Source organism: Desmodus rotundus, chromosome 9 (genome assembly GCF_022682495.2).
Source record: "Desmodus rotundus isolate HL8 chromosome 9, HLdesRot8A.1, whole genome shotgun sequence".
Lineage (NCBI taxonomy): Eukaryota > Metazoa > Chordata > Mammalia > Chiroptera > Phyllostomidae > Desmodus > Desmodus rotundus.
The window spans coordinates 19,091,217-19,109,387 of record NC_071395.1 but is presented as its reverse complement, the minus strand read 5'-3'; the positions used below and the strand labels follow the sequence as shown (position 1 = coordinate 19,109,387).

The 18,171-nt window shown below is 44.2% G+C and overlaps 1 protein-coding gene across 8 annotated transcripts in view; it reads right to left on the bottom strand.

Annotated features, from left to right (window-relative positions):
- The window catches only part of FHIP1A (FHF complex subunit HOOK interacting protein 1A), a 187,839-nt gene that overhangs the window by 25,369 nt on the left and 144,299 nt on the right, over positions 1 to 18,171 (bottom strand). For all 8 annotated transcript variants that reach the window (XM_045202366.3, XM_024568967.3, XM_024568968.3 and 5 more), the window contains one exon: positions 2,142 to 2,309. In XM_045202366.3, the coding sequence (XP_045058301.2) occupies positions 2,142 to 2,309 (168 nt within the window). The remainder of the gene's footprint in view (positions 1 to 2,141; positions 2,310 to 18,171) is intronic.

The following is an 18,171-nucleotide window of genomic DNA, read 5'->3' as shown; positions in this document are numbered from 1 at the left end:
TCAATAAAAAACACGGTGCTGCCAGAGAGAATGTGCATCTAGGCCATCAGCTCTCCTGTAGGGTTTGATTAGAGAGACTAAGCCTGGGGGGAGGGGACGGCAGGGGACAAAGGAGAAGGGTCATCAAGGAACATGTATAAAGAACCCATGGACAAAGCCAAAGAGGGGTAGGATTGAGGGTGGGAGGAAAATGGAGACAGCTGTGCTTGAAAAACAACCTAAAAAGAAAAGGAAAGAAAGCCTGGAATTTTACCATCTTGCAGAATTACCCTCCTACAAGATGCCTAGTTCATACCTCCAACTCTTTAAATAGGGGAGACAAAGCCTCCCCTACAACTCCAGTACATACACATGGACGTGTGTGCACACACTTGAGATGTCTCCTTGTCAACTGCTTCCCTAAGTTATTTTCAACCATGACATCAGTTATCTGGAAGGCAGGGCTAACGGAAAATTGCATATACCCTGGCCACCTTTCCCTCGGGAGCGCTCAGCCCCAAGCCTCGGCTCCTCTTGCCCTGTCTCCTGGCTTTGGGGCAAACATTCTCTTTGGTTCCGTTTTTAGTCATGCTCAGGCTGTGATAACATACTTTTCTAAGAAGTCCATTAAAAAAAAGACAAGACTTCTTTCACTCCCTTAATTTCAAAAAGGAAAGATAAACAGGAAAGAAACCCAAAGGTGTGTTATAAAATCATCATGCCCTTTCGGGAGTAAGCTTTTATCATTTTATCAGCCACTTAAGTAATTTCGGGGCAGGTGCGTCTGCATCTTCGTAAGGTGGAACAGATGCACGCAGGCATTTTGCAGGAGGTGGTTCTGCATAATGGCTTCAATACAGGCTTAGACGTTCTGACCAGATGCTACAGGAGGACCGACAGCCTCAACACACACTCTCTGTGTACTCCTACAGCTCAGTGATAAAAAGACACCATGCCAAGCACTCTAGACACTGATCGGAAAGGGTACCGTGGTAATACTGGATGTGATGTATTGTACACAGTCGTGTTAACGAGAGCCCCAGATCTTATTCCTCTTATAACTGGAGGTTTATACTCTCTGACCAACACTGTGCAGTTTTATAAACTACGGTAGCTATTTAAGCTTTTATCTTTAGAGCAAGTGCGTTGTCTCACAAGCTTACCTTGTTGTTTCTAAGGGTCATCCTGTGTGCATTATATAAATCTGAAGTGAAGTCTGCTAAGTTAAGATGTATATGGTAAGGCTAGAGCAAACCACTAATAAAATGTAAGTATATAGTGAAACGATCATTAAAGGAATGAAAATGTCATGCTAGGGGAAATATTTACTCAATGCCAAACAAGACGGCAAAAGAGGAATAGGAGAACCAAAAGTCATGAGACACAGAAAACAAAAAGTAAAGCCACAGACAAAAATCCAGTTATGGAAATAATATGTAATTGTGAATAGGTTAAAGACTTAACCAAAAGGCGGAGGTTGTCAGACTGGAGAAGAAAGGAAGGTCCAGCTATATGCTAGCTACACGGGATACGCTTCAGATTCAGAGACTGAAAGTTAAATTCCTGAACCGGAACTGAAAACTAGGCCCAGTGAAATGGAGATAGCTATGTTCCTTCTAACGTCCTTTCGTGCTATTACCGCTGTACATATCACAGCTGTATGTTACAAGCTCAATAACACATTGTGAAATCATTACTCACGTTTAAAACAATAACTGTAGTTAGAGCTAGCCCCTGGCGGGGGGCAACACTAATAAAATACGAGGATTTTCAAAGTTGATCAGAACTTCAAACTAAAGAATGACTTTCTCAATTCGCAACTGCCCACACCTCCGTTTCAAAATCCTCGAGGACAGACACACAGCCTCTAACACCCGGACTGACACACTCTTCTACTCCAGCGCTGCCCGCGCTCGCCCCCAGGCCCCTGCATCAGGCCCCCTTAGCAGCGCGGTCTGCGGGCTCCACAGAAGAAAGTGCCAACCCAGACACTTTGAGGAAAAGGTCCTCTGAACGGCAGTAAGTGCCTGACAAAAGGGCCCCGAACACGATGCATTATCGAGTTGCAAAATAGAAAAGGTAACGGCTGCAAGAAATAAAAAGGGGGGAAAGAAAAGAGAATGTTCATGATCTTATTCCGGAAACAAACTCCGGAATCTTACGCGGAAGGGGGTGTTGATGCGACTGGTGAGAGTGTCCAGGATGTGGACGTTCTCGTGCTGGTGCAGCAGGATGAAGCGGAGGAAGATCTCAAGCAGTGCGGGCTCGGAGATGCTGCGCAGAAAAAGGTCCAAGTACGCAGTTGTCGTCATGACTTCCTCCACAGTCACCTGCGGCCAACGACAGAGTGAGCACAGGTGAGCTTCCTCCTGACGCTGCGATAGATGCCTCCCCGGCAGCCCCCCACCTCGCCACAGTGACCCAATCAGGGCAAGAACACCCGCACCGTGAGAACACACGGCCGAGCTGCGTCTGAAGCCTGTGGCCTCTTCACAGGCCAGACACCCGATGCTGCTCCCGCCCTTGCATTCCGGGAGGGGAAAGCAAAGGCACAAAGACTCAGTTCAAGTGTTCAGGCAACTCCCATCATCAAATGCAGTTCATACACCATGAAGATTTCAGTGTGTAATCGGGGGGGGGGGGGGGGGGGGGCGGGGGTGGAGGGGAAGCGCGGTACTGGAAAGTATTTACAGGGTCTGTAGAGGAAATTTAATTAGACAGCTCAGCATAGCTTGTTTCATTATTAGTCATTCAATGGACATTTATTGAGACCTGCTATGCACATACAAGAATCCAGAAACATTAAGAACATATTTTTTTTTTTTTGCCCAGGAAGATGGATTATATATACAATCTAGCAAACAAAATAATATAATAAAAAATGGCAAATGTGAGATAAAGACAGAAAGTGATACAGATGTTCAGATATGTTTCTGAGAAGTTGCAAGTCACATTTTATAACCGAATAACATACATAAAGTGTTATTTATTAAGTGCTATACAAGTTTACTGCTTATAAAGTAACTGCGACTTTTTTATAATAGAAAATTGGTATTTTCTACGTGGTGTGATTCCCCCATGCAGTAACATGTCAATCTCTCAGGAAAGGAAACACTCTGAAGAGTCACGTTTTTCAAAGAGCTGAGGATTTGATGCTCAAAGCATCAAAAAAATAATTTTAACATTGTGGGAGGGAATATGTTAGGAGCTAGTATACATTTGTCTTCCTAAAGGCAGAACATAACATCTCGTGATGAATAGAGGTCATCCGTTGCCTTGTGTGTGGCATAGAAGTACTCAAACGAGGTTTCATGGAACTCCCTGGGGAGACAGTTCAAAACTTCAGATGCCAGCCCTCCACCCCAGACACTGCTGGGCTGCCCCCATCTCCCCCGCCCCATGAGTGTGAAATGCTTGCTGATCACCGAAATGGGTGGTGTGCTTTTAGCATGACTGCAGCTTCTCTCCTTCAGTTTTCCATCTCCTTTATTTCTCCCTTTAAAACTGTTAACTGTCACTGTAACATACTGTTACGAGGCCACTCCTTTTATACACATTTCTCTTCCTCTTGCAGTTTTCTGCTTTCAAAATCCACAAAGCAGTTTAGAAACTAGATCTCCAAGTCCGCTTATGTAAGTGTAGACAGGCCTTGCGTGGATGCATCTGCGCATAAAGGCTTCAATTGCTTCTATAAATTTCTTGGTTCTTAGGTATGTCTTAGATAGATGAGTCCAGGTGGATAAGTGATTACCAAGCCAGTCTTGTTTGTTTTCTTTGTTCTAGCAAGGCACACCTACACACTGCATTTCCCCCCATGCTCTCAGGACCCACTGACAACGCCCCCCCGAAGGGACCCGGGCAGTCTTAGCACTGTGTCAGCGTGCTCACACCCCGCCCCCACCAGCGCAGTGCCAAAGCCAGGGATCCTCAAATACTCCACACACTGCTCTGTCATCTGACCAACGTCAAAGGGCTCTCTGTGGCCCAAATACAGCAAAGGGAACAGGTGTCAACCTCTTGGCAAAGAAATTGCCCTGAGGAGAGCGCTTCTCAGGGGCTTCCCCAGCTTCTGGGACAAACTGCTTCCCTGCTTGTGTTTTACAGTGTTCTCCAGTTACACACTCACGGCACACTCAGTCCTGCCCTGGGACACGCACGGTGTCCTTTTCTTTATTACTCCAGTGCAATGTACGGGTCTAGCACACAGGCCGCACTTAATAAACGTTTCCTGAATAAATGACACCCCCCAAGGACCCAGTGATTCATATTGGCCAGAGTCAAGCTTAATTTTTAATTCTTCCCTCTTCTCTGCGTGTGTTCTGAAAGCCCCAGAGAGTGGGGACATTTTTAATAAAGACATAAAGTAACTGATGTCACCAAGTAGCTAGGGGGGAAATGACTCACTGCACCTAACAGGTAGTTTCACTAGCTCCCACCTGTTCCACTCCTACGATCTTAGGGCCCTTCAGCAGAAATTGAATCCAAAATCACTTAGGCGGAAGTTTAATTCCCTAACACTCTTGATCACTAGAAGAAGTAGCACTAATCACTCCAAATGGGCCACGCGTGTAGCGCCTGCAAGACCGTATTTTCGTCCTACCTACTGAGCACTGCGGAGAGGACGTGCCGTGCACACTTCCAGGAGCTGCCTTGGCTCCAGTGATGCAGCGTCAGCTTGCCCCACCCGTTAAGCTGCACTTGGCCTTAATGAGCTCAAAAGCACAGCAATCAACTCTTCAGAATGTAAGTCTCAATCTTTGGGGGCTGGCATGGAAAGAGGGCACTAAGCATTTATTGTTTACTACTCTTTGGCTGGAAAAATGAAAGATTTTTTTTGAAGAAATCAAAGCTGTCATTTACAAGCTAAGAGGATTTAAGAGAGTACTTGGAGGGGCAGCATTTACATAACATGATATAAATATTAAAGACCCAATTCTATTAAGCATCAAGTTGCACACTCTTTATAAATCGAGGTCAGCTAATACCTGATACCAGGAAAACCTGGTTCCCTCTCTTTCCATCTCTCCCCTCCCCCATATTGTCAGAGCCCTTAGCAGCCCTTTATCCCAGAAAATCTTCTCCTGCCCCATTATCTTACTTTCCAGTCTTCTTCTAATGCCCCCATAGGCAACCTCCTTCACCAGGATGAGCCAGAGCCTAAGTGCGATCACTTGAAAGCCAACGACAGGCAGACCAGGGGCGGCGGCTCTGCTGTGCAGAAGGCCGGACTGAAGCCTCCACTAATGCCCCAAAGGGGAAGGAGCAGCCAGGTGGGAAAGCAGCCTCCTCCTCACGGTCCGATATCAGTTGCTGATATTAAGACCTTTTGCCTCATAGATGACTGTCAATATTCATTTACCTTGTTTTATAAAGAACTGCAGGTAGCTGAAAATTTATATTGAAATTCTAGGAGAAATAGTAGATGAGGTGCCATTTTACCACCACGTAACACACAATAATAAAGGTAAAGGACAGCAAAGCTTAGGAATGCTGTTCTTAATAAAGGTAGAACAGAATGACTACAATAATCTAAGGAAACGCGATTCTACAGACAAATAATTATCCTTGACAAGGTAAATACAACTGTGAACCAAAACAGTGTGTCTGGTTCGGCATTCTTTTCTTGTTTTTTTTAGTTGAGGCAAAATCGGTATATAACATCATGTTAGTTTGAGATCTACAACATAATAATTCGATCTCTGTATCACTATAGTGGTTACCACAAGAAGTCTGGTTACCACCCATCACCACACAACTGACCCCCTTCACCCATCTCAACCCCTTTCCCCTCGGAGAATCACCAATCTGCTCTCGGTATCTATGAGGTTTGTTGCTTTGTTTGCTCCTGTGATTTGGTTTTTAGATTACACATGTCAGTGAAATCATATGGGGTATTTGTCAGTCTGCCTGACTTATTTCATTTGGCATAATACCCTCAAGGTCCATCCACCTTCTTACAAATGACAAGATTTCTTTCTTTTTTATAGCTGAGTAACATTCCAATGTGTACACATGTATACACCACATGTCCTTTATCCATCCATCTATCAATGGACACTTAGGTTGTTTCCATTTCTGGGCTATCGTAAGTAATGTTCGTACTACCCAAAGCGATCTCTATCAGTATTTCAATGGCATTCTTCATAGAACCAGATCGTTCTAAAATTTGTATGGAACCACAAAAGGCCCTGAATAGCCAAAGTAATCTTGAGAAAGAAGAACAAAGTCAAAGGTTATCACACTCTCTGATTTCAAACTATACTACAAAGCTATAGTAATGCAACAGTATAGTATTGGCATAAAAACAGAACAGAATATAGAGCCCAAAAATAAACCCACACATATATGGTCAATTAATTTATAACAAAGGAGCCAAGAATATACAATGGGGAAAGGACAGTCTCTTCAGTAAACGGTGGTGGGAAAACCGGACGGATACAAGCAAAAGAATGAAATGGGACCACCACCTGACACCATGCACAAAAATTAACTCAGAATGAATTAAAGACTTGAGTGCAAGACCTGAAATCATAAAGTTCCCAGAAGAAAACATAGGCAGCAAGCCCCTTACCAGAGTCTCAGGAATGATTTTTTGGATCTGAGTCTAAATGCAAAGACAACAGAAGCAAAATTAAACAAGTGAGACTACATCAAACTAAAAGCTTCTGCTAAGCAAAGGAAACCATCAACAAAATAAAAAGGTAACCTACTGAGTGGGAGAAAATATTTGCAAATCATATATCTGATAAGGGGTTAATGTCCAAAATATATGAAGAACTCAAGCCCTGGCTGGTGTGGTTTAGTGGACTGGGCACCACCCTGTGAACCAAAAGGTTGCCGGTTCAATTCCTGGTCAAGGGCACATGCCTGGGTTGCAGGCCAGGTCCCCGGTTGGGGGCCTGTGAGAGTCCACTGATGTTTCTTTCCCTCTCTTTCTCCCTCCCTTCCCCTCTAAATAAATAAGTAAGTAAGTAAATAAATAAATAAATAAATAAAGTCTTTTAAAAAAACATTTATTGCACTAATTATTTTTTAAAAAGAACTCAACTCAATAACAACAAAAAAAATTAAAAATGGGCAAAAGATCTGAATAGACATTTTCCCAAAGCAGATATGCAGATGGCCAACAGGCACATCAAAAGATGCTCAACATGACAAATTATCAGGGAAATGAAAATCAAAAAACCAAAATGAGATATGACCTCACACTTATTAGAGAGGCTATTATCAAAAAGACAAGAAATAAGTGTTGAAGAGGATGAAGAATAGGAAACTCCCACGCACTGTTGGTGGGAATGCAAATCGGTACAGCCACTGTGGAAAACAGCATGGAGGCTCTTCAAGAAATCAAAAACAGAACTATCACACAACCCAGCAATTCTACTTCCGGGTACTTCTACGAAGGAAACAAAAACACTAACTTGAGAAGATGTGTCCGCCCCACGGTCAGCGCAGCATTATTCACAGTAGCTTAGGCACTCTTGTGTGCTTACTTTTCAGCCCAAGTGGCAGCATGGAGCCCTGATTCAGGCACTGAATTTCGCTGCTCTTAAGTCCAGCTTAGGATATCCTTCGAAATAAGTCTCTTTCCTCACCTACCTGTCCACCCTCCACGAGCCCTTCCCTGGGACCTCCTTCATGCCAAGCACTCTTCACCGATCCCTTAAACTGGTGCTTTCCAAACTATACTTTGAGACCCAAAAGTGGGTAATGAAATCAATTTATGGGTTCACTCATGGTTTAGACCAGATCCAAGTAGAAAACATTATAGTAACCCCATGTAGTAAGTAAGTAAGTACTTTGCTATCATATGTTCGTATACATATTTTATTCAGGCAATATAATATTATATATGTGTGTACCTTACATACTGAATAAAACACACACACAAACGTATAAGATAAATTTCTGGTGGTGCATTACAATAAAAAACGCCTGGAAAACACTGAAGTAGCACTGCAAATACCAAGCCAATTCACAGTCCTTCCTGCCACCCTGTCACCCACCAGTTCCCGCCACCAGTTTCCTACATTCCTGGATGTGAGGAATTCCTTCCAATTTTGGTCTGGAAGACGCGCATCCGTAGCTGAGATCAGTTCTCTGAACAGGAAGGCAACTGAGTTTACAGTAAATCTTCCCCTTTTTATCTTGGCCTAAGAGCTCCAACAGTACATTTTTCTAAATTAAAATTTCAAGCTTCTCAGAAATGGACAAAATAAAGAGTTTGCTTTTCTTTTAAAAAGGGGGTGGGTGGGAAGGGAGGCGTTGACACCATGAGTCACACTCGGCTCTATAAACTCTCAAAAACCGAGGCCAGAGCCCAGCCCAGCCCAGCCATCGTGCCCACGACTGCGGCAGCGCATTAACTTAATGCACAGCGTAGGAGTAAAATTGAGCGTACAGACATTCTGACCTTTCTGTAATCTGCTCTAGTTGAAAAATTCCATTTGCATCTAAATTAGCACCAGAATCCTCCCTGTAGTGGCAGGATTATATGTGTCCTGAAAATAAATGTCCCACCTACTAACTGTGTGTGTGTGTGTGTGTGTGTGTGTGTGTGTGTGTGTGTGTGTGAGCACACTCGTGCCTGTGAACCACTCACATTGGGACAAACAGATGGACCCTACCTTCTGTCACTCAGGCAGGTGGCAGGCAGTAGGGTCAGGTGACTGTTGCACCCTTTCCAAGTTAGAAGCCACACTTCCTTGGCTTTTCCTTTGATTAAGAGGAGAAAAACTAGCAAACCAAGGTTCAGCTGGATCATCTGTGAGCCTTCAGTCCCAGCAGTCCCCACTGGAAAGTTAGGGAACAAGACCCAGATGAACACGGCCCACTGAAACCAGCAGTGGGGGTGGGAATGGCGAGGCTGGATTGCAAGAAACAGGCACAAAGCAGTCCTTACAGGGAACACAGGCAGCCCCTGCTCGCTGCTGCCAGAGACAGATAAGCTAACGGACAGGCAGGAGGCAAGTCCTCGAGGGTGCAGCCAAGGGCAGCAGCTGAATGGGCTCTTCACAGCCATCCTCTTCCCTCCAAGGACACAGAGCTCAAGGAACATCTAAGTACAGAAGGGAAGACAGACACCCTGGTTCACAGTGAGCAGCCCCACTGTTTCAGCCAAAAACTCACAGCAGAACACGTCCGTTTATTCCAAGTCTGAAAAGAGTCTGCAGTTGATAATTCAGGCTCGCTCCCTCCTGAGCCTCTGATGCTTCCCTCCCTCCTGCTCCTGGACCACACTTCACAGACACCACCACCAGCGGGAGGCTGGGGAGGCCACCGGAGGTTACATCCACAGTTGGTGAGTTCCACTATTTACCCCCAAAATATATGAGGAAGGAGAAAATTAATATGATGGCTACAATGACTTCAGCAACGTATCTTAAGGAAAAGATGTTAAAAATAAAGCCAGTCTCTGCCCTTCTTCCCCGGCATTTCTTCAATGTATCTGCAATGCATTAAATATAATTAAATCAATTAAATAGAAATTAATGGTTAATTAAATATCATTAACTCGTACTTACTGAGGGGAAGGGGAAGGAGTAAACAAATGGCTTTTCAGACTTCTTCCAGACCCTGAACAATGAGAAACCTCACCAGCTACCAAACAGAAGGCAGAGGTGGGACCTGGGGAGCGGGGCGGGGGCTCTTAGCTGCAATGTGAAGAACCGTGAAAACACGGACATCACTGGTCAGTTTTTAAGCTCCTACTGTGTAATTAAAGACTATTCTCAGCATGTTGTTCCAGCTCTTTGGGTCTGCACAGTCTTGTGAGGACTGACCCAACCTCAACAGAACGTATCCTTATTGTGAGGACACTGGGGTGAACTGCCAGATCGCCAGAAGGCTGAAGGAGCAGGCTCAGAAAGGAAGGGAGGTCTGATGCCAGGCAGCCAAGACACAAATATCCACCATCCCTTCTTCTAACCTCAGGCAGGATTACATGGCTTCCTTTGGCAGGACAGCACAGTCTCCTATCGGAAAGCATTCCTCATTGTAAAAAAAAAAAAAAAAAATCAGCAGGCTGCAATTTAAAGTTAACCTAAATGTAAACTGTCATTGAAAAAGAAAAAAAAACCTTCAGTCTACAAATTTAATAATCTACGTAAAGACTATAGCACTCTATTTGGAGCACAGGAAAAATCCAGTAAATTTTAGTTATTAGTAAAAATAAAACAAAGTTAGCCTGCCCTCACATTACGAAGTGGTGATGAAGAAATGTCCTCCCAAAACTCAATTTTCTTCCTTACTCTAAAATGCTTATGAAGCCTGTCAGCTCCCTCCTTTCTAGACTACGTTCATTCCCTTTTTGTTTTTGTAATGCATTTCTCCTTCCTTTAAGATTGCAAAGTTACTGAAGAAATGACTCTGTCTGACCTACAGTGTAAATTCTCCAAGCACCTGGTACCCCGGCAGGTACTCAGAGGGTAATCAATAAATGTGTCAAGAAGGAAAGCAGCAGCCCTGTAACTGATAAAAACACAACCGGGGTTGGGATGCCTTCATTAGCAAGGTAGATTAATTTGACAGTACGTGAACGGCAGAGGAAATTTTTCTTTTACAGGGAATAACATTCATTGAAAACAGTGAGCCTAACAGATGTGATGCTCTCAAATTAAGGCAACCTAGTCAACAGATCTTTTGTGGGGGAAGAAATGCTTCCTCAGGCTTCCCCCTAACTTCTCTTCTTGATGAGTACTACTGAGTTCTGATGAGACTGACCTTCAACCCAACAGGAGAGGGGAAATGATTTATGGGCCAGAGTCTCAACCAGCAGCTCCTCTAGAATGAGGTATCCGAGGGCAATTATCAGAAGGTGGCATCTCACGCCTGCCACCCTCACGCCCAGTTCAATTTGCCTGCTGGGTTAAATGGATCACTTGGGGGTGGAATTTTATACACAGACCAATTTTCTTAGACACCAAAACTATAACAAAGGCAAGTTCTGATGATAAAAGACAGATTTCACTCCTGGCTTATTTTCCATGGGAGACAGAAAGACCTCAGCACAATGGAAGCCTGAGAAGACACAGAGGTATCCGCCCCGACCAATTCAATAATTCCAGTCTCTCTGGTCCCTTTTCTCTGTCACCCCAAACCCACTCAGCATCTGGCGCAGGATGATCACAGGGCGAGGCATACTGAGGAGTATCCTGCTGGGGTCGTTCTTTCTCTGTCTCACCTGGCAGGCAAGTCAGACACAAACAACATGGGGAGGCAGGCCCTTGAAGAAAGTCAGTATGAGCAAAAGAGAATTATACCAAAAAGGTAAAATAAGTGGACCTTTAACTTCCTTTCTGTTTTCCTTGCATTTTTGTTTTCTTTTGACTACTTAAAGAACTTGCTGGTAAATTGTTCAAGTTCTCTTAGGAGGGTACAGGGAAGGCAGAAAAGATTCACATCAACTCTCAGACCAGATTCCCCCTCCCCTATCTACACTTGTTTCCAAGGAGAATGGCACCTGGCTGCCCTAGGTAAGGCGGGGCCTGTGTGAGTGTGTTCTGTATTTCTCTGTGTAGTGAGGGTGGAACCCTTCCTATCTTTTCATAATTCTGATGCTGAAGAACCAAGTCTTTGGGAAGGCACTATCTCCTTCACACACTTGTTGAAATTAAAAAGAAAGAAATCTAGTTTTCCATTTCAAATCAAAAGCCAAGGTGAACCTAATTTATAACCCTAATGTTCCTCTCCTACAGTGGGAGAGAAGTGCCAGGAAGTACTGAGGGGAAGTCAGAGATGAGGAGGCTTCTGGTACCTGAGCTGGTTCAGACTCTAAAAATAATGTCCTCTGTGTGTGTTAAGAAAATGAATACAGTTTTGTCTCCTGACTTCTATTATTTTTAAAGTAGTAAAAACTAGGTGAGAAGAGCTATGCTAGGAGAAGAGGCAGCACCAGTTAGGTCTAGGGTCAAATAGTTAAGACCACTGTTAGGCTTCCTGGGATCCAGCCTCTGAGCCAAAACCAGCACACACAGGGCATCCCTGCAAATTTATAAATAAAAGGGTCCCTCCCAGGGCAGAGTATCTGCCCAGGACCATAAGTCGGTAAGTAGATGGCTTGGCCAGAGCAGAAGGTACCTTCTGCCAACTAGCTAAGGGTGCCCTTCCTGTGGGTGGACGCAGGCTGTGCCTGGCACACAGTCTGGTGAGCAGAAGGGGAACCTCGTCTCTCCCACTCACTGCCTCGGCAGGACACCTGTGTGCAGTGAACAACCCGTACAACCCAGGACCTGCCCAGCCTGCGTTTTTCCAGTAATTATAGTTAGCTTCCCACAGTTAGAAACAGAATTTCTTCCTTGGGAATAAACCCAACTCTATAGCTAAAAACTACATATCCCTACTTCCTTTGCATCTAGGTGTGGCCTTATATATCCTAGCCAGTGAAAGGTAAGCACAACTGGTGTATGAAACAGGAAAGGATCGTTAAACTGCGTTCTCTTTGTCATGAAGGAGTTTTCTGTTATCTACAGTAACCCTTAAGCAAACGGATCCAGTGTTTTCTCTGAAAATAAAGATGATTTGCTTTGTGAGTAAGTTACCATAGAGATCTCATCCCCAGCATATAAAACAGTGCCTGGCGTATACTGGGCACTCGGCATTTACTTGTTGAGTGAATTCAATCAATAAATGAATGTTTCCCATCAAGAGAAGACCAAATAACATTTGCAGCCCATTATGATAAAGCAGAAATGTCATGTCAAGACTAATCTCATAACCCATTTTCCAAATAATCCTCCAAAGCATGAGAAGAGTGGCTTTCAAACTTTTAAAATCATGACCCCTCATTAGAATGATATTTCACAATAATACACAATATTTACCATTGCTAAGTACAATGCAATGGACTTTCTGATATTCTGTATTCTGTTTTTCAGTGCTAATTGGCACCTACACAAAATGACTTTTTGATTCATTAATGTGACAAGATTCAGTGTTTCAAAACTACTTTAAATATATATGTATATTTATCTGTTAACTTATCTGTTAAATAATAAACACAGGTCAATACTAAAGTTAAATTGTTTAATTGAAAATCTAAAATATTTAAAATTTAATGGAAAGAAACTGGTAGAAAGAACCAAATCATTGTGCTTCTTTTGTTTCGCATTCTTACACAATAGTGAAATATGATCACTTGTGCCTTGGGGATCTCCACAGCATGAACAAAATACTGCCTTTGCTCTGGGAAAACCTGCCTGGGACTCGGAGGAGCTGAGGGCTGGCTGGCCCCTCTCCTCCTGTCTCTGCTCCTGCTCTCTGAGGCACCCAGCACAGGGCCTCAACATGCACCAAAGCCAGGCTGTCCTTCCTCCAAGTCTGGCTCCTAGCTTTTTACCCTGGAGAGGTAAGTACTTACATTAGCTGTTCCTTCTCTTTGCTGATAAGGGAAGTTTTTTTCTTCCTTTTCTAAGCTGGAATTCTCCAAGCGTACAGATAAAAATTTAAGGGAGAAAAAGGCATAACAGGCTAGTAGAAAATGGACTGCCATGGATCCATATAAAACACTTGTGCATTGATGCTTTAATCCTTAGTATCTGGTGACCTTGGGCAAGTGATCTTTCGACATCTCAACTGCCACAGCTGCAAACCAAGCGTGGTGTCTGGCATGCCCGGCAGTCTAGCACAGGAAGCTTACGTGTGTGAAGAAGGTTCACGATGAGATTAGGGGACAGCTTCTGTGAAAAGTGCCCTCCTCCACGTTCTGTGGTGAGAGCACAAAGAAGTGAGGCCCTGAGCAATAACAGAAGAACACTCTGGAACACTGAGAGGACTTCCTGATGCAAATATGAGGCTGCCACATAAACCTGCTGTGGATAAAGCAATGTTAAAGAATTAACAAACCCTCTACTTCATATCCTCGAGACCTCTCCCTTATATTGTGCTCACAGACTCTGATTATTTTTGTTCTAATTATGAGTCTTCCTGTTCTCAGCTGTAGAATGATGGTGTTGACCCGAGATGATACAAGCTCTCGGCTCCAAAAATCTGAGATTCTCTGATTCCATGTCAGTGATGTAAAACAAAAGCTAATTTCAGTTCGTTGCCTTGTTAAGTTTATCTCCCAGCATAAGCAACACAGAACTCTAATCTAATGTAGTAATGACGTTGCTGGCCACTGTCTTTCGATACATTTATTTAACCAATTGCATAACTGAGTGATTTTCCTGTGTACAATACTCTAGCAGCTGAGCATATACAACAGAAGTACACTTCATGGTCCCAGTGACGGCTCAGCGGCAGAAGAGAGAAATCAGGCTGTGCTTAAGAGCAAGCCTTTCAGCCCACTATGGGGACTTTCCTGGGACTTAACAGACGAGTATGTTTTGGACAGACAGGCACGAAGTAGAAAGAGTCATCCAGCGGGACCATGGTAATAAGACTGGAGGACAATGAGGATCCTGCCCTGACTTCAGGTGGCATTTGAAAATCACGGAGAAGGGAGGTTGATGGCAGAACAGGGTCCCATTAGGAGCAATTTTCAAAAACCACCGAAGGAGACTGGATTCTCTTCTGCAGATAATAGGGACCCATTATAGGTTCTTGAGCGTGGGAATGATGATTAAACTACCCCTACTTACTTTTAAAATATGAATTACTGCTTCCAAATTTGCTAGAATTTAGAAAGGTAGGATTTCTGTACGTCTGATAGAGAATCCAAATGCTCCCCCCCACATGCAGGATCTCCCTGCAGAGTTCTGGCCTCTCTCCACCTCCCTCGATAACTCTTCCTGCGGGGAGGGGTGGGGGGTACTTGTCATTGCGATGAGCCTGTCCCTTCCTCTCTCTTTTCTGCAGGGAGCCAGGCTGCCAGCAGAAAGTACACATTCTCCTCTGCCCCTCCCACCACCGCCTCCGTGGTGTGCCTGGGTGGGCTTGTCTAATTCTGGGCTACAGCATTAGGAAATCTTGTCCACAGATATAAACCCTATGCTCTAGCATCAGTTTAAGCCTTAACAAAGGGGCTCTTTCAGGCCTCTGTCTCACTCTTTTTTCATAATCCATACCTTATCAGAACTCCACTTTGTACCTCAATGAAAACGCACCGGACTTTTCCGAAACTGCAGTGCAGGCCCCTCAACTGTGCGTATTCGGTTTATTCTGAGTCATACAAATGCTGTACCCTCCCGGCCCGGGGCTTCGGGACATGGTATTTCTTATACTCCAGACGTGCCGATTTGCAGCAAGTGAGGCCAACAGGGCGGCACACAGGCAGCCCCACTAGGGGACTCGGCACAGCAATCAGAACTGATGGCTGTTGCAGTTGGGCCCTCACCACCTGCCGGGTGGAACCCCTCCACTCCCTGAACCATATCTTCCCTCTTTCCTACTAACCCTCTTCCACACTTTAAATAAAAATCCTTATTCTTTGCCCTCTAAGGTAAGTAAGCAGGATACACACAAGATGAATGACCAGTAAAATGAACTCTTCTAGGGAGCAACTATTGCATTTTAAGCGGATAATATGTGATGAGACTCAGTGAGATGCTGCTTGTATGAAGATGAAAACTGAGTTCCCCTTTCCCAGCTGGGACCTCTGTCAACATCCCTTTGCCGCTCCCATTCTCAGCCCCCCAGAAGGACAGCTGGACATACAGGCCAGAAGACTACTTACACCTCAGGCACCTTTCCAAAGGAGGAAAAGAAGTAAACTATTATTGTCATTAATTACTACTGCTATTAATAGGAGTTTAGAAAGAGCTGCCATTTATGGAGTCCCATTTTTGTGTCAAGCGCTGGCTTAGGTGCCTCGCATACATTACCTGAGTTAATTCCCCATGTAAGGCAGATGTTAGAGTTCTCATCTGACAGATAAAACTGACCCTCAAAACCTCACGCCAAAAGTACACAAGAAACAGCAGGGCCCAGAGTCATCAGAGATCAGGTCTACCTGAGACCAAATCCCATGTCCTTCCTGCTAATTCGAGAAGTCAGGACAAGAATTCTAACAATTCCTTAATGCTCTCATCCCCAGCCCTTTGAAAACAGAGCAGAAATACCTCAAAACTAAATAGTTATATCAGTCACGTGGACTGATTAAGGTCAAGGACACTGTCTCCCACTATGAGAGTTAAAATTATAGCCTTTGAAGTATTTATGCCCATATCTGCCCTTGACCGCCCAGTCCCTCCTCCAGCCAATTCAGCTACATTTCCTAGGAGCAAGCTGCTCCCAGCAACAGATCAGGACGTCACTCCTGAGAACAGCTTCTCCAAACAAGCCCTCGTGCACCTCCCTCCTGGAAGCCACAGCAAGAAGTGAAATTCATCTTTAGCCAATGAGAGAAAAAAAAATGCTCTTAAAACCAACATGAGAAAAAAAAAGATTTAACATGAGACATTGACTCTCCTACCGTCACCGGGACAAGTGCCAACAACACAGAATCAATGCTCTCAGATGAGCACAATTGCAACAATACTTTACACTGCCACTGACAAAAGCACTAACTTCTGGCCTCACAGCTCCTGGCTGTCCCGGAGGAATCCCCCTCCTCGGACTGAGCATGCCCCAGGACTGACTCCACCAGCTCCAACCAGAGATGTAAGCATGGAATCACTTAGGCGCACTGATAACTTCCATTACTTCAAGCATAAAACAGTGTAACTTCTGTCCCCAAGGAGAATACTGGTTTCCAAATAAGCACCTCCAATGGTCAGACTTAATTTGGAATCCAATGATGCACAGTTGGAAGGATATGCGGCGGTGGTTCTCAACCCTGGCTGCACGTTAGAATCACCTGGGGAGCTTTTTAAAGAGACCCATGTTCACACCCCGCTTGGATTCACGGAAATTGGAATCCCCTACAAGAGGGGCCAGGATTCCCTCATTGATTCTATTACAAAGGCCCATTACCACAAAGGATGACCTTACTTCATGAGGGCTAAGGTGCCATTTAAAATATTTCTGCTGACAGACCGATAAAAGTTTAAAAAACAAAAACCACTTGGTTGACCAGTACTCTGTACATAAAAAGATGACCAATCATATTCTTTCCAAAGAAAACTTGGGCCCGGGGGATGAGCGAGCATTTCAGAGCACAGGGCCAAGTCAGTGGTGAGATGGCTTGGTCCTCAGTGATCCAGCTTCATGGGTGCCACCTTCTGCCACCCGATGCGTGAGATAAGTGTTTTACAGAGTTTATGAAAAGATTTAAAGTGTCCATGGAAGGAAAACAAAGGGGTAATTTGGAAGCTTCCAAAAACTTCCTTTATCCAGTTGGGTAGTACGTACTGTATATTATTGAATAGTACATTCATTGCCCAAATGAGCACTACAGGATTTCCCAGGAATAACAGCAGGATTTAACTAATTCTCATCGATAATGGGAAGGCCCCATTACAGAAGAGTTCATGTTTGAATTAATGACCAAAAGAATCCAACCACTGGTTGAAAAATCATGGTTGATATATTGCCCACTTCCTTGCCCTGCTTCTACCACTAAAAGAGAAGGAGGAGGAACAAGAGGAGGGGGTCACTAAGTCCTTGTTTTCAGCACGGTGAGGCACAAAGTAACCTCACCACCATTCTGGGCTGCCAGCCCCACTCTCGTGATATGAACAAAGGATTGCATATGCAAATCTACAGATTAATGACATAAAAATATTGTTCCTTTCTTCTTTGTAAAGTAGAGCCACCAAAAAATCAGACCCTAGAGCCTCTTGGCTCCACTAGATGGTGCAAACTCTCCTTTTTGAGCCTACTGAGCTGGAGAGGAGACTCAAGCAGGACATCAGAAACTTTGTATGGGTTCCCCCAAGCAGCCCGTGCACTGCAAAGGAGCCTTAAGAGAAAGGGGATTTACTCTCTAAGAAAGCCTTCCATTCTCAATTAACAGAAGCATAAGGAGAATGTTTTTCCTGAATTCTGCATTGGGAGCTCAGGAGTTCAGTTATGCCATGGAAGGAATTGTGGAACTAAGATTTACTTCAGAGCAGGGTCATGAAAAGTGATGAGACTGAGGCCTCGAGACTTGGGGACTTGGGTTTTTGGTCCAAGCTTGGCTGGTATCAGTTGCGTGAGCCTCGGCAAGTCACTTAACCTCTTCAGTCCTCAATGTCTTTATCTGAAAAATGAGGAACTGGGACTAGACAATCTCTGAAATTATGTTTAGCACTAAAATTCTATGGGAACACAGCATTCTATGTTCCACCTCCAATTTAATCTCTCCATGTAGATTTGGGAAGAACTTTAAAC